Raw genomic sequence first — 17086 nt, 5'->3', positions numbered from 1 at the left:
ATAAATATCCATCTTGGGGGCTGTGCTTCCATTGTCTGTCTGTCTGTCTGTCTGTTCTGTCTGTCTTGCTGTGTGCCATTCTATATATCTGTCTGTCTGTCTGTCTGTATGTGTGTGTGCCATTCTATATATCTGTCTGTCTGTCTGTATGCGTTCCATTCTATATATCTGTCTGTATGTGTGCCATATCTGTCTGTCTTTGTACCATTCTATATATCTGTCTGTCTGTCTGTCTGTATGTGTGCCATTCTATATATCTGTCTGTCTGTCTGTATGCGTTCCATTCTATATATCTGTCTGTATGTGTGCCATTCTATATATCTGTCCACCTATCTATGGGTCTAAGTATCTATCTATCTATCTGTCTGTCTGTCTGTCTGTCTGCCTGTCTATGGGTCTAAGTATATGTCTGTCTGTCTGCTTATCTTTCTGTTTGTCTGGCTTTCTATCTGTCCACCTATCTATGGGTTTAAGTAGGCTATCTTTCTGTATGTCTGTCTGTCTATGATTCTATCTACATTATCTCTCTGTCTGTCTGTTCTGTCTGTCTGTCTGTCTGTATGTGTGCCATTCTATATATCTGTCTGTCTGTCTGTATGCGTTCCATTCTATATATCTGTCTGTATGTGTGCCATTCTATATATCTGTCCACCTATCTATGGGTCTAAGTATCTATCTATCTATCTGTCTGTCTGTCTGTCTGTCTGCCTGTCTATGGGTCTAAGTATATGTCTGTCTGTCTGCTTATCTTTCTGTTTGTCTGGCTTTCTATCTGTCCACCTATCTATGGGTTTAAGTAGGCTATCTTTCTGTATGTCTGTCTGTCTATGATTCTATCTACATTATCTCTCTGTCTGTCTGTCTGCCCGCCTTCCTGACTGTATGTCTGCCTGCCTTCGATATCTTTGGATCTAAGCATCTATTTGTTTGTCTGTCTATATGTCTATATGTCTGCCTGTCTACGTATCTATCTGTCCTTCTGTCAATCTATATGTCTGCCTGTCTATCTGTCTGTCTACGTATCTATCCATCCATTTATCTGTCTGTTTGCCTGTCTGTCTATCTATTAATGTGTTAATCTATCTGATTTCTCTCAATTGTTTTAATGACTGTTTGGGTTCATAATCATTTGTTGTCAACAAGCAGGACATTCTTCTAACACCACAGCAGCTTCCTCGCTACCTTTTTTAACCTGCTCAGTGTATCACTTGGAGACAAGAGACCAGCTGTCAGATGAGATCTGATAATCAGCTCCTGCGATGTGGTTTTCACGGCTCCTTTATTCCACCCTGCATTGCTGAATCGCTCCCTGCAGCTACTGACTAACAAATCACAAAATGCTTGATTGCTGTTTATTAATATGAAGACGCGTCCATTTATGGAGAAGAGGGGATAAATATTACGTCCAATCAACAAGAGATGATCTCACCGGCCCGCGAGAAAGTACCGAGTGATTTAACGTTGTATCAGGCTGATACATTGGTCTCTTAAGGATCAAAGCGTAGGAAAAGAAAACCACAAATGAGATCTTACAAATCAGAAATGTGTTTCCTAGAAAACAAAAGAGGATAAATGGAGAGCAAATGGAAAGTCTTCTACTCTACAGTAGCACTTTCACACAGCTCCTTCTGAATTCAAGATGAGATCTCATCAATGCCCCAACTAGTGTAAAAAACTTGAGTCAAAAACAACAAGATTTCACAATATTTCTCATAAAAATGATATTGGTCTTGTTTTAACACTGAACTCTTACTATGTGAAAATATTTAGTGTCAGTAAGTAACTCCTTAGAAAATTGCTCAGAAAATTGTATCTCTCTTTCATAGCTCATGGGAGATTTAATGACGCTCTCGGTTGAGTTTCATTTAAATATCAACTTCATCTCAGATGTTTCTCCTAATAAAAATAGAAACAAATAAGACAGTTAAAATACACTAAGTACTGTATGAAGATGTAAAATGAATGTAGATTGTAGAGGTAAAATAATCTAGATTTGGGTAAATTTGATAAGAAATTTTGAGTTCATATTGAGATCTTCAATAATATTGACTTTTGATGCAGACATTGTTGAAATCTCCTCTAAATCTCCAACAGCGACATTTGTAAGATTTTAGGCTCTTTTCTCAGATCTTATATCTGACACGCAGGAGACTTCCGCAAACGTTTCCATTTGCTCTCCTTTTAATCTCACTGATGTCTAGAATTTATTCGAATTTATTTACTCTAGAGTTATTTAAGAGATCACAGATTTTTTTTTCAAGACATAAGCTCAGCCATTTGTGCCTCTGTTCACAAAGCAGACCCTCAAAACAGACGTGACCCTACACAAGAATTAAACTGCATTTGTGCTTTGCATTTGTCTTCTCTCTTTCTCCCAACCATTCCATGTCTCTTTCTCTTCCTCATGACTAGCTAATGAGTGCTGGCTGTTTCGTTGCCCCCCTGCTGTTATTAGGTTGATCCGCCCATGCACTCTGGGTGTGCTGGGTATCTAACGCAGCAGGCGGTCCCCACTTCTCTTTAACATCGGGGCTAAAGAGGTTTGTTTACCGGGTAACACCTTGGTCTGACCTCCCAGAGCCACTGGGAGTAACTGTGATTAGTTCTGCGCTCGCCTGAAGCCGTGCGACCTGCATCGGGTGGAAAGCCGCTCTCTCTCTCTCTCTCTCCCGCACCACGGGGCGAGCGATCGGGGGGCTTTTCCTGTAATCAATCACCCATTCTGCCTCCAACATACCGCACGTACACACCCGCGGGGAGAAAGGATGGAGGGCTCCTTACTTGTTGCTATCCTTGTCGCCGTGCCCAAGAAAGCGGCACGATTTTATTTAGCGCAGGCCTTTGGCTCGATAACAGGAGATTAATTGTCGCTGCTGCTTTCCTTCGCCCCCACTGGGTCTTTGTGGCTTTCAGAACGCAGAAAGGGGTAGACGCAGCCTCACCGGGATGCAGCCGAGCGCTTTTGTGTGTGTGTTGTCTGTGTTTGCCTCGGGTTGGGTTGCTCAAACATCATTTTCCTTCTTCGGCTCGCGAAACGCCAGTGTTTGCCACTCGGCCACCGTGGACGGTTCTCATTATTGCAATGTGTATTCATATCTTCCACCTTTCGCTCTAGGTTTTATTTCGCTTTCCCTTTTCCTCTCTTTCGCTTTCCGATGAGATTTCTGTGACAAGCTTGACACCTTCCCCTTTGACATCCCTGCGGGCCGGAAGCGAGGGTCCAATGACCCGACGCAGCCATCCCCCATCAAGACAGGATCCGACTTTACACTATCCATATTCGTTCTGCCTTTAACTAATAAGGAATTTTTATGTTTCTCCTTTTTTTCATTAAAAGCATTTCATTATCTAACAAAGCTTGAGAGATATCTAGCTGAGATTTACTACCTACAGGATAAAAACAAAGAGAAATCGAATATCTACTGTACTTCCTCGACAGCAATGAGATTTAAAATTGGCTGCTTTTTCTCAGAAACCAGGCATCTCACATGCGTCTCCTGTACAGCTTTTGGAAAAACAGACCAAGCTGATATTTCAAAGAAACATATTTTGACAATGAACAGCGCAAGGTTGTCTGAAAAAAAGCATTAAGCAAAAAAGAGACTTCAGAATTTGGAGGTCAGGCGCTAAAAACAGCACGAAAGTGAACAATCTCTCAGTTTCCTCTAACATCCGCCACTAAACACTACTGTGTGAGTGTTTACTTGTGACTTACCAATATGACTGCGGTGTGTTGAGGCCAGACTCAGCTGACCCCATAGAGACAGCAGACAGATGCCCAACAGCAGTAATCTCCTGCCCACACACTGCAGTTCCCTTTCCCGCATCCTATAAACACACACAACACATTAAAACATTAGTATACACATTATAGAATAGAACAGAATAGAATAGAATAGAATAGAATAGAATAGAATAGAATAGAATAGAATGTATTGCACCATTTTTGGGAGATTTTTTTTAAATAGCTCTTGACAGTAGATGCATAAACATAAATAATAATAAGTCACTAAAAATGAAAATGCTTATTTAATAGCGTCAATAAGGTGAAATTTTGTAACTTTTCAACCTACAAGTTGGAATTGTGAAACAACATCTCCCCGAGGGTAAAAGATTCAAATTCTTATGTAAGATGCAAGTAGCATCAACAACAGTTTTTTGTTCGCTTGCCTTAATCAAGGCAGTTAACATAAGACTTAATGATCTGCGACAAAGCATATTCTGTAAACACATCGTTTATCTTCAATACCCCAGCAAAGACTAAAAAAGGTTTTTTGTTTTGGTACCATTTTTGTACCAGATTGTAATACTACGGTAAAGTAAAAAATACTATAGTATTGTTTGGTTACATGTGGAAATGTACTTGAAAGGGGCTGGAGTTTATTTCTGATTGAAATCAAATTAAATATCAGCTTAAATATACTGTATATATATTTTTTAAAGTTTTAAATAATTTTACTAAACTTAAATTGGAAGTTTAAGTTGGGACACTAAAATTATTAATTGAAAAAATAAATAAAAAATATATAAAAAATTGACATATGAAATAAATTAAACTTATATAGCAATATAAAAGTAAACAAGAAAAGAATACAAAATGACAAAAGCACATAATCAAACAATAGAAATAAAATAGAAATCAACTCAAAATATTAATCAAAATAAAATAAAACGGAAAACAAAACTATAATAACCCTGTTTCAATTTTATATAAGCATTTGACATCTTTTTTAAATGTATCGGAAGCGTGCACTGATGCAATATACCATAATTAACAAGAAAAGTAAACAGAGTAACAAATTTATCTGCACCCCATTTTCCTATCAAAAATAGATGCATTAAAATGTCCAAACCAAATAAGGCATTTGATTTTGAAACACAGTTGAGATACAGTCAGTTAATCAGACGACTCCTGCAAATGACCGCAAATCTGCAAGACGTGCGATCGTTCAGTCCGCAACAGGAAGGGCTTTCACACAGCCATTAATTTTTCTCAAATATCATCCATCCTTCAAACGTGTTAGCGAGTGACACAATCTCCTTCTTTCACGGTGGTTCATTCATGTCTGGAAAACACAGTAATCTTGATGTACTATCAGAGGCTGGCAGTCAGCAGTTCCCGCTGAGTCTTTAAGGGATCCGGGGAGAACCTAACACACGAAAGCAATCAGACAACTCATTGCATCAAAAAAAGCCAAGCGTGTGCTCAACTCATCTGGAGGGGGAAGGTGAGGGGAGGATTTGTTAACAGCAATATCACAGCCATCTTTTCAAGTCTTTCGCCAAGCTTTTATCTTTAAATTACAGTAAAGACGAGCTTCACACGAGGGCCGTGAGCCTGTTTGTTTGGCAGGGACTGTAAGGCTTGTGTTCAGCTGTAACGTTGTCCTTTATTCCACTACACTAAAACAAACATTTCGTCATCATTTATTTACCCTCATGTCGTTCAAAACCTGCATATGAGTCTTTCATCTGCAGAACACAAGAAAGATATTGTGAGAAATGTCTCAGTGGCCAATGTTGTTTGGCCACCCTCATTCTTCAGGTAAAAACAGCAAGTGTGATTGCTTAGTACATGTCCAAACATGCAGTTTTTCACACTTAAATTACACAATTATCCGTGCACACATTGTCAACAAAAGGCCGACATCAGCTCAGCTTGTTTCGTTAAAGCATCTCTGCTCAACACACCCTTTTACCGCTCGCTCTCTCGCTCTCATTCCACCCCATAAGCACAATTAGCCTCTCTGCCCGCAATAACCACACAAAGCCAGAGGGGTTCACCAGCTTATGAGGTCGTTGACAAGTTACTGTAGTTGCGTTATTGAAAAACACACACACTGTAAATAGCTGATGTCGCCCTCCGCGCACCCAAAGGGCTTGCGCGTATCGATTATAAAGAGACGCGGGTAAATAGGAGCCAAAGAGGTCAGAATGCTTCTTTTTAACAAACCTGGCAGTGCAACAGAGCGTGCCCGAGTGGGCATGTATCGGTTTAGGGGCAGGACAAACCTTCAACGGTGTCATTTTTGACATGTTAGGAGGCAAACAATGTAGACTTTGACAAGGCCTCGTTGTCGGCCAATCGTATCTTTTGCTGCGAAGCACATGACCTGATTCAGGGCGTGAAAGATGTGACCGGTGAGTTCACTCGTAATTGAACTGTCAGCGTGGTCCATTCATCAAACTCAAAACGGAAGGTCAAGTCAGGCCTGTTGCATTGTGGGATAGAGGTTTACATGCAGTGTGCTCTGTTACATGAGAAAGACCACTTTGCAAGACGTAAACACTGGTCCAGATGCACTACCGTTTAATTGTTTTACATTTTTGTATTATTTTTTTTAAATCTTACATACAGCCATTCCAAATTTTCATTTAATCAGCATTTATAGTAGTCATCCCAGTCCAGTGTCTGTTAAAAAAAAAAAAACAGGAGTGATAAAGAACAGCAATGTGAAAGACACATGGAAACTGTCAAAAAAATCAAGGTTATAACATAAAAAAACAAAAATTTGAACTTTTCCTAAATACATATACAAATAGTACTGTTGTATTGCTTAAAAGTGAATATAAACGTGTTTTCTTTGCCGTATTTGAGCACCTTTTATGTTATTTTGACATATTTTCATTCTCTGCAAATAAATGCAAGTAGAAACGATATTTTTATTTGAATGTTGGGAGAAATATTGTTAGTAGTTCACAGAATTAAACAAAAAGGATCATTTACCTAAATACATACGTACCTATAAATAGTAAACTCAGAAAAAATGAATTCTCTTACTTCTTTCCGCTGCTGTATATGTTCAATCTTTAAAATATATGTTTAACATTTTGATTGGGTTCTAAATGTTCTGTCGGTTGCATTCTTTTCAAACATTTGTGTAGTTGTAAAAATCTGAAATGGGAAGTTCTTCTGGACCAGCATTATTTACGTCTTCCAAAGTGGTCTATAGGTCATAGGCTATCAGTCCATACTTACAAAAACAGAGTAGAATAATAGTATCCCATAAAAAAGTGTATTATAGTAAATAAAATAAAAAAATATTATTAATATTTAAAGTTTTCTTGGTTAAACTATTGTTAATGTAGCAAAATCATGATTCATTTATGATTACCACAAATACAAAAGTATGGTAATTTAGTTACCATTTACCATAATTTTTTATAAGTGATGCCATTTCAAACGTAGCCATACAAATCACAAAAAAAAACTTTTATGAAACGATTCATGTTTAAAACAGCGTTGTGCTACAATGCTAAATCTGGCGATCATCTTGACATACTGAAACTCTGCAAACTATGCACACTGTTACTGTACATAGTACTCAACAGACTACTGTACACTGCTGATGTAATAAGAAGTTAGCATGCTATTTAAAACGTATATGCTTTGTGACAGCAGCTACCAAAACAACCCACAATTTTTTGCACAGCATGTAACCGGCAGACAGTATGACTCTTTTTAAAACACATAAACCAGGAGGAAAGAACAAGTTTGATTGGGTACTTTCTACCAAGACTTAACTTCTAACTGCATCATGTCACAGGAGAATGAACTGTGGCTTTACAATAGTAAAACTGAAGTAAGCGTGTTTTTCATTTAACTATTAAATATCATGGTTAAACTTTGGTTATACTGTAGTGAGACCATAAATGTGTGGTTACTATGGTAACTGTATCTAGTTAAACCATAATAAATTCTTGTGAGGGATCTTTAACTCTGACAAAGTTAAAGACATAAAAAGGGCCTTTTAAGACATCCAGGCTCTAACAGAACGGGAGCAATTGGCAAACCACAAGGTAAGAGAGAAAAGTAGCTCTCCTCCACCTGTTTTCCCATAAAAGAATGAATCGCTTTCAAAATCGAGCAATCCAGCCCACCACGACTGGCTAATTAGTCCCATTGGAACGCCCCTCGTGCAGATGGCAAGATGTCTGACATATTTATTTTGGTCCTTCTCTCCTTTCTCCAGTTCTCTCGCTCACCCACTCCGTACAAACGGAGGCGGTAAATGCATCGACTCTCACAGATGTACATGAGCTCTCCGGGCTCGCTTGACCTGCCTGCGTAGATGTAAGTGTGCTAATACGTGAGGACAAGAGACCGAGACGCTCAGGTACGTGCGCGTCTCGCCATGGGGATCGAAAGAACCGCGTCTGCCAGCACGCACGAAGATTTAGAACATCTGCTGGGTGAAGTGGGGAATCAAAGATGGAGGAGGTTTGAGTGGATCGAGAACGAGAAGGGAGAGATACGCGTGCCTCAGGTGCGGTTACGGGTCCACAGCATCACTGATGGGCCTTGACAAGCGAGAACCAGGAGGGGAAACAGAAGCTTGTGCACTAACTTTGTTCCCCTCACAGACTTCTGAGGATTTTGTCCACAAATCATCTTCAAACGCTAGATCTTTTGTTTCGAGATGCTCTAAACAACTTCGTCAGAGTGCTTCTGCAATTGACTCAATGAGGCTTTGTTGGATCAAAAACAACAGCACACGTGTTGAAAGTGAAATTAAAAAGACAACATATGGTGAACAAGCATAAGGGAACACTTTGAATGACACTGTCAAACACGTCAAAGCAACCCTTTGGATCAATCTCTCTGATGATTTCTGATACCGCCAATATTTCACCTTTAAAACGATGAATCATGTCCAGATTTTTATGGCAGTTGGTAAACTCAATGGCAACATAAGGACAGATTTAAGCAGGGGATTTTATTCCTAGTACAATAAGCCACACCTCAGTGGAGAATTTTGAAAATATAAATTATTGTATATATATGTATTTATATTTTATGTACAGCCGTGAAAAAAAATACTGTAAGAGACCATTTCCAAATAATTTTCAGTTTTTCTGAATTGACTATTAATAGGTGTGTGTTCAGGTAAAATGGTGATTTTAGTTTAATTCTGTGAACTACTAACAATATTTCTCCCAAATTTCAAATAAGAATATTGTTTCTATTTGCATTTATTTGCAGAAAATGAAAACAGGAGAAACAGGTCGAAATAACCGAAGAGATGCTCTGTATTTTTTCAGACCTCAAATACTGCAAAGAAAACACGTTTATATTCACTGTTAAGCAACACAACAGGAATATGTGATAACCTTGAAGTTTGATTATGTTGAAATTCAACAGACACTGGACTGGAATGGCCACAATACATCAAGAAATGATGATTAATTGAAAATGTGTAATGGTTTCTTGTTTTTTTTATACAGCTGTATTTTTTAATATCATGATTTATGATGGTTTTTAACTTGAAATGCACAGACTGCATAACACTTCCTATAGTTGCTATAGTTACCGCTTCAGACAATGTTTGTTTGCGGGCGTATATTTAGCACCAGATGATAACACATCAACTTGACTCTAACTTCTGTGGTCACTTAAACTTCTGAAAACAGAGTTGAAATGCAATATGTAAGAATTGGTGGTCGTGATCCAAATACAATCCATAAATGCATTTGTGCAATACAGGCCAACAAAATGTACGCTATCTTGTGTTTTATGCAAATAACTAGATAAATACACAAATGGACGAGAAATATTGCCTTAAAAGTTCAGAAGCTTTACTGACAGGCATGCACAGTTTGAATAGGTGGACATTAACAATTTGTTTTAGTCTAAGTGATAACGCTGTGCAGTCACAGAAAGAGAATTCTGCATTATAAGCACCCTAAATAAAACCTTTTTAGGGCTTTTTTGTCTTGCATATTCCATCTGTTGAATAAATCAACACCACACTGATTCCATACATTTCAACAAGTCAACAACACAGAGGGGTTTCCTAGTCCGGTTTGTCCTGGTGGTCTTTCCACTTTGCGGCACAGCGGAAAGCCTTCACAAATATTCCTGCACACTTCATTTCCAGCTGAATGATTCTGCAACAACATTCTCTCTATGCTACTGTAAACCTTTTTTTAGTCTCCCTGTAAACGTCTGCTAGAGAGTCTGGATGCTATGAAAGAGTGCGTGAGATGCAAGAAGGTGATTTTACTGCTGTTGGCACACAGAAGTGAAACGTAAGACATGTTTGTATCTGTCGAGTCTCACCTCGTCTCCATGAGCCAGTCCAAGAACATTTCATCTGATTAGAGAGTATTCAACATGTTTGTACACACACGCACACACATCACGCTCTGCTTCTCTCGTCTCTGTGAGCATGTCTGACTCATGCCCTAATGATTTCCACTGAGAGACAGAGGTCAAATGTTAAGAAGTGCACCAGCACACTACTGCAAAGAGGAAATTAGAAAAATATGTCAAATTTGATGTTCGGTTAGAGTACCTTATGTTTTAGGTTAAAAAAAACATAATGAACAAAAACCATAATCCTGATATATTTATTTGGTCTAAGAGTTCAAATTGGGAATATTAAATAAAAAAACATTATTATTTCAAATTTAGCCCAATTTATTTTTCAATTAGTTAAAAAAATGTTGTATGGATTAGGAATAAAACCCTTTGATTTTGTGTTCCATCTTAATTTTGTTCTAACCAAAATATTAAATTAGCAAAAGCAATTATCCTTAAACTATATCAGTCAATTTCATTTATAAATAATTTTATTATGTAATTGAATCATTAACTTAATCTTATTATTATTTTAACATTTGCATGCATCCTCATTTTTTTATATAGATTTTGTATTTACCAGCAATTACCAAACCTACAAAAAGCGCCACGATCTTTCCATTTAAATGCTGCGAAAAAACGACACAAGCTACATATAAGGCAAAATAATTGGCTTCTCTTCCGCCTCCACTACTTTATATGTAAAAATAAATAACCTTATTCAATAATGCTAACATTGTGCCCATATTTGAGATTTGGCTCTAAAAAAATGGACAAATACGAAACATTAAAACATCCTCAAGTTCGAAAGAGTTTAGTCCAGTTCACAATAAGATTTGTGGCAGCCACAATCTTGAGTCTTGAGACATTTTTTGCTGTCCCAAAATCATACCGAACAACTGTAGGCCTATGTGCCAAAACTACGTACTGAACCATGAAATTTGTGTACCGTTATCTCTTTCAAGTTGGCCTACAAATGGCTTAAAGTTGTCTCTGAGATAAGAGGAAATACTATAGTATTTGCGTTAGCAGTGCAGGTCATGAGCTCGATTCACACAAACTGATTTAATGTGTAGTCTGAATGCTCTTGCAAAATGCATAAATTGCATTTCAACAACGAAAACACAAACATCACCTTTTAAACCTACGAGCATCGTTTAGTTCATCTGCGGGCCAGAAGTCTGTATCGCCCACAAAGTGAAGTGAATCGTAAACAACCAGATCCATCAGCATGCCATGCTGACTGCTTTTAACTGCGTCTTTGATCGAAAACATTTGGCTTCCCAGTTTGCATGTTTCCAAACTACCGGCATTTTTTCATCAAAGCCCGACCGCTTTCTTCCACCGAACAAGATTTCACTCGAGCAGATGATTGCTAAATGCTAATGCTAAAGCACAAGGGAGATCTGACAAATTGAAAGCATTGAAGGCATTGAAGGCCAGAGGAGCTTCAATGCGATCAAAGGCATGCCGAGTGGATCTCCAGGCTTTCCCCTGCACTGCCTGCTCGACTGACATTGTGTCTTCCGGAGTACAAAATTACGCTTGTGTTTTTGTCAGTCATAAGACAAAAATCTCTCCTCCTGACTGCGGACCCGGGAGTCTCAAAGCTCTAATGCAGATAACAGAAGCCACAAATTGGCATCAGCTAGAGTCAGAAATTGAAATAAATACCTGCTCAGAAGCAATAAACTCTGGATGAAGATGTGGATACAATTTTACACCGAAGAAGTGTCATCTATGTTTTTCATGTGTAAATTTTAATCCACCCAACAGTGCTTAAAGTAAAGTGCATTGGTATATCCGTAATAAACTGCATTCTGCATTCAATCCCTTAATAAAATTAACCAACTTTTTTGGTTTAAATTGTAGTAAAATCATAGGAACCACAAATGTACCATGGTCTCACTGTAGTAACCACAGATAAACCACGGTATTTGAAGTTAAACTGTGGTCAAACAAATAGAAATAATTTCACCAAAAAACATGGTTGCTTCACTTTTACTATAGTAAAACAATAATATTTTTTTCCAAATAAGCGATAAAATAATAACATATAAATTAAACATGGCACTTTAATCAATACTGTTACGCTCAAATGTTTTTTTTTTCAAATAGATACTTAGTTTAGTTAAATCTGTCAGAGAGCTGGCAAAGAACACATTGTCGTGTTTCGTGTCGTGTTTGTAAAAGCCTCAGAAAAGAAGATCAAAATTTGAAATTGTGAAAAAAAAACACCTGCCGAATATCCTTCGAGCATTTGTCAGAGAAATAAACAAAGAAATTACAAATGAGATCATTTTCCAAACAAATAGCAGCTATTTCTAAATAAATAAATAAGAATTCAAAGACTAAATTACATGAGTTTGGCAATCCACAACCATTTTTACAGCTCGTTACTCCTATTTTGATCATTCCAGAGCAAATTCAGGAATAATTCTTAGAAAAATGTGATACTCAAATGAAACATAATCAAGGACTCTGTTACATCACCAGAGATATGACAGAGCAACCTCAGGGCAACATACAAAATGCACCCTTAACAAAAAACAGAAATCACCTCACGCCTTCCTCTTACCGACTCGAACAACAAGTGTTTTCACTGTCTGTTAGACATCAGACCAGTACAGTATGTTCCTCACTGAAGAGCTTCAGAACCGGACCACCATAAAACTCATATGGACACCGCAGAGTTTCTTTGTATCGGAGAAGTGCTTGAACAGCTTGATCTCTTGTGATCTTCACTCTACGACCGAGCGTTTGATCGATAATTGTGTTTTTCTGTCTAGAATGTTGCTCGTGTCATCTGTACAGATAACAACAGCAACTCTTTTCTGTACACCGCAGAATGATGCAATAAATGATATGTTTGAAACATCTTCTGCTTCCCACAGCCAATTTAAAACATACTGCTGTCTACCTGTTTGCTATTTGTGTCTGATCTATTCACTGTGGAAACACAACATGATACTGCATTAGGCCATGTTTAGACTTGACTTGAAGCTGCTAGCGTCTGTTTTACATTAGAATCCTTTTTTAAACGCCAACGCCGGCGTCTTTTTCTGCATCTCAGAGCGTCTTTTGAGGTTGAAAAAGTCCAACTTTTCTGAAAAAATGCTCTACGTCAAGCTCCTTTTTCACAGCTAACCAATGACAGAGACCTGTCGTTTCCATAACAACATGCGAGGAACGTGATTGGTCGAGAAGGCTCAAGCTCGAAAACGCCCGTTGGAGCATAGTTTTGTATAAATGTAAATATAATTTTAACTTTCAACAACTTCTGATTGCATTTCTAGCGAGAAATTAGTATTGCAGTTTTTATAAATATGTGATTAGTTATTGCAAAGACGCTCTCTGTTTATAATTCAAATAGACTTCCGTTACGCTGCCTATATGTTTCTCTGGGCTGCCTTCGTGCGCAGACGCTGTCTCCGAAGTCATGGCGTTCGGTTGCTATTTGTAACCAAACGCTGCCAGCATTTTGTTTTACTAAAAAAGTGCCTTTGTCAAATTTTTCTTGTTAAAAAAGAAGTCAGGTCTGAACACAGCCTTAGTCCCTAAACTTTTGATCAGTCACCACAATCAATCTGATGCTAACCGGCCATTTTGATATACGATAAATAGTATCTAATTCACATTCACCAGAATAGAATAGAATAGAATAGAATAGAATAGAATAGAATAGAATAGAATAGAATATAGTCATTGATCTGTATTGGTGGAAGTAAGAGACTGTAAGTTTTAAACGGACATATCGTCTAAATGCTTGCAATATCTTCTAATAGCTTCTATTATAATCTCAATATTTTGAAAAATGCGGATTTATAAATGTAAGGCTAACATATTTACACTAAAAACCAAGAAGATTTCATGGGAACATTCAACACAAAATTTTAATTAATTAATTATTTTTATTATTAATAATAATTACATGAATTTATAAAGACAAAAACACATTAAAAGCATTTAAAGAGACTGCAATCTATTGCTAAAAGCTAGAATGACAAACGTTTGCCTAATTGAAGAATAGGCCTTATTTGGTGTTATATTACCCATCGGTCACCTTGGTCTCTAGAGATCAGTCGACCGCTGCTATTAACTAGAGTTTTATTACGCACTAACCTTTTAGTAAGTAAACAAATGATTCAAATTAACGGCCTGACGGCAGGAGAACAGAAGCTCGAAGAACAAAAGAGAGAAACAGGAACGACAAACACCAGCAGAGGTGCACAAAAAGACCCAGCGCACGTTGACTCTGTTAATAGGCCTCTTTACAGCACTCGCTGTGAAGGTCTGCAGAGAAAGAATGCTGATCTAGGATCAGAAGCATTTCTCTACGCATTAGTCTTAGTCAGCAAGCAAAGAGAAGACGACACGTCTCTGGAACAGCGGTGCCAGGTGAACCACCTCCTTGCATTATTCACAGAACAGGCAGACAGGTTCGGCTGCTCCATTTGCTGTCCTGCTGTCAGAAAGCAGTACGCATGAAGTCTTGCATTACTGACCGACGCGCTGCGCAAAGGGAAAGAAAAAACCATTGTGCCATGGAGAAAAAAGTGCCAGTCTGGAATCTGATCTGAAGCCAAAGTGCAGAATGATGTCATAAAAATCCTTGATCTGTATTGGCAATCTTTGGAGACTAAACGTTTTTTTTATGTTCTTTATGTTTTATTGAATAAAAGAACGAGGAAAATAAATAAATAAATGAAAAACACGTTGACAGTATTCTATTAGATATCAACAGTTTTACTGGGAAAGGATTTTATCTTTATGGTTTCTTGTTGTTTACTGACCCAAGATTGTGAGAACCAAAACTAGATTCTTACTTTTTGGCTAGTTTACCTTAAAGGTATAGTTGACGTCATTGAAATTCTGTCATTATTCACACTCATGCTGTTCAAATCTGTATCTGTGGAACACAAACGAAGATATTTTGAGAAATGTCTCAGTGGTTTTCTGTCTATACAATGGAAGTCAATCCAGTGTTGTTTGCTTACCAACGTTTTTCAAAATATCTTTTTTTGTTTTGCAGAAGAAAGTCATACAGGTTTGAAATGACATGACTGATATTTAAAACATTTTGGGGTAAACTATATCTTTAAATATATCGATTACTAGTGTCCTCCAAAGACTCCAAAAATGCGCAATTAGAAAATAAAAAAAACATAGTCTCTCAATTCGCCAATACAGATCAAGGATTTTTATGACATCATTCTGCACTTTAGCTTCAGATCGGATTCCAAACTGTAAACTAAATGTTATTGAACACATTGAACAAAGCTCCTCAGTGGGTCTTTAAAGAAAATGTGAGTAATATATTCTTATGGAAATCTTGTGTACTTGTGTGCTCTTTTATACCTCAGGCAGCGAGTTTTCAGACAAGCATCAACTTTGTCTCGTTGGTTCTTCTTCCAATTCTTGGAAGAAATAAAAGCAGACACAAATGCTAACATAAGAGTGCTATGAAATTAAAGCAAAGCCCAGATCACTCGAGACTTTTATCTTTATACAAAACGTGTATAAATTTGCTTGCCGGGCCATTGCTGTGCGGTTGAGGAGGTGTTCTGTTTTTTTAGTGTGTTGCTAGGCGGCTTGGGTATTTTGGGCGGTCTCTAGAGGTTGCTTACTGCTCCAAATCACAAGATGAGAACCACACGGATCATTTCAAAAAGTCATTTTAACATCTGTCGTCAAGAAGCCGCATGATTTGAAGTATCATGTCCACAGCACAAACTGTTGTATAACGTTCAAGGTTTCGAGCGGCTACCGCGACTAATTTGCAGTGCGCGCAAAAAAAACACTTTTATTGTGTCACATGCTAAGCATCAGGATGACATCCGTTCGCACTCAACTGGCACGACGCATTTGCTTGTTTGCCAAATGTGAAATTTCGTTCGAGCGCAGGCTAATAAAGCGGCTACGGCTCTTACCCTCGTGAGATGCCGCTGACATTAATTATATATGTAATTGAGTTCTCTCGCATGTTTGGACAAGCTAATTCTCAGAGCAATTTCCAGCCTTTATTCCTTTATTTCAGTTGTTAGCGTTCCGCGGTCCTGAATTCTTTAAAATCATTACGTGGCAGGAGTATTCACGAGCCGCTCCCGGTGCATACAGATCAGCTCACAAAAGCAAACGTCTCAGCCAGGAATGAACCCCGATGTAACCCGGAGGACACAGAATCGCACGGCATGCAAATCTTTCACGATCGGTTTATTCAGGTGCACAAAAAAAAGAGCTTTTAAGGAATGTGTGTATATGCATGTGATTCTCGCGGGGTTTTAAAGATGATGAGAGAGAGAGAGAGAGAGAGAGCGAGAAAGCCTGTTTGACATACAAACAGCTTCACTTTGTCTTTCAGGGCCCTTTTTGGCTCTTGTTATACAGCACCACTGTTTTACTTTCAAATCTGTGATAATACACGTATACAACATTATTTTGACTATAAATTTGTTGCTGTAAATTCAAACTCCCCCGAAGCGACTGGATATCATCATTAGGCTTGTAGCAAAGCATGTTACGTAAAGCAAAGAGTGTTTCATGAAACACGAAATGTTTTGCTGTTATCTCTCCGGTATAGCATAACCTCAAAACACATTACTAAAGTTCTCATAATAAAATTCATATTTCAATTAGTGCAACCATACGGCGATACAGCATACAAGAAAACTGCATCAATACATAAAAATGATGAGGGGCTAGTTGTCACGTTATAGCGGATGAACATTCAAATCAACTCCCAAGTGATTCATTCTGTCCCACAACACACGCCGCGTCCGTCACATCATTAAAGGATTCATCACTGTGTAGTTCCTTTTAACTGTAAAAACAAGCGTTTCATGCACTTCAAAATGCTAATACTTCTTTGGACAAATGTATTCTTTTTAAATATCAAAGAACTACTGAGGGATTCTGCTGTCGGCAAGCCATCTGCATGAGTTTGTGCTTGCTTATGTGTGAAATGAACAGAGAAAAGAGCTGGGGGGAGAGGAGGGGGAACGATGT

General features: G+C 38.0%; 1 protein-coding gene across 3 annotated transcripts in view; it reads right to left on the bottom strand.

Annotated features, from left to right (window-relative positions):
- tafa3a (TAFA chemokine like family member 3a) overlaps nucleotides 1-17086 on the bottom strand; it is a 75390-nt gene that overhangs the window by 23688 nt on the left and 34616 nt on the right. For all 3 annotated transcript variants that reach the window (XM_057337598.1, XM_057337596.1, XM_057337599.1), the window contains one exon: nucleotides 3716-3828. In XM_057337598.1, the coding sequence (XP_057193581.1) occupies nucleotides 3716-3827 (112 nt within the window). In that variant the 5' untranslated portion in view covers nucleotide 3828. The remainder of the gene's footprint in view (nucleotides 1-3715; nucleotides 3829-17086) is intronic.

The sequence above is a fragment of the Triplophysa rosa genome, linkage group LG7, assembly GCF_024868665.1.
Source record: "Triplophysa rosa linkage group LG7, Trosa_1v2, whole genome shotgun sequence".
NCBI lineage: Eukaryota > Metazoa > Chordata > Actinopteri > Cypriniformes > Nemacheilidae > Triplophysa > Triplophysa rosa.
Note: the sequence above shows the minus strand (reverse complement) of the source record. Positions and strands in the feature narration are given on the sequence as shown.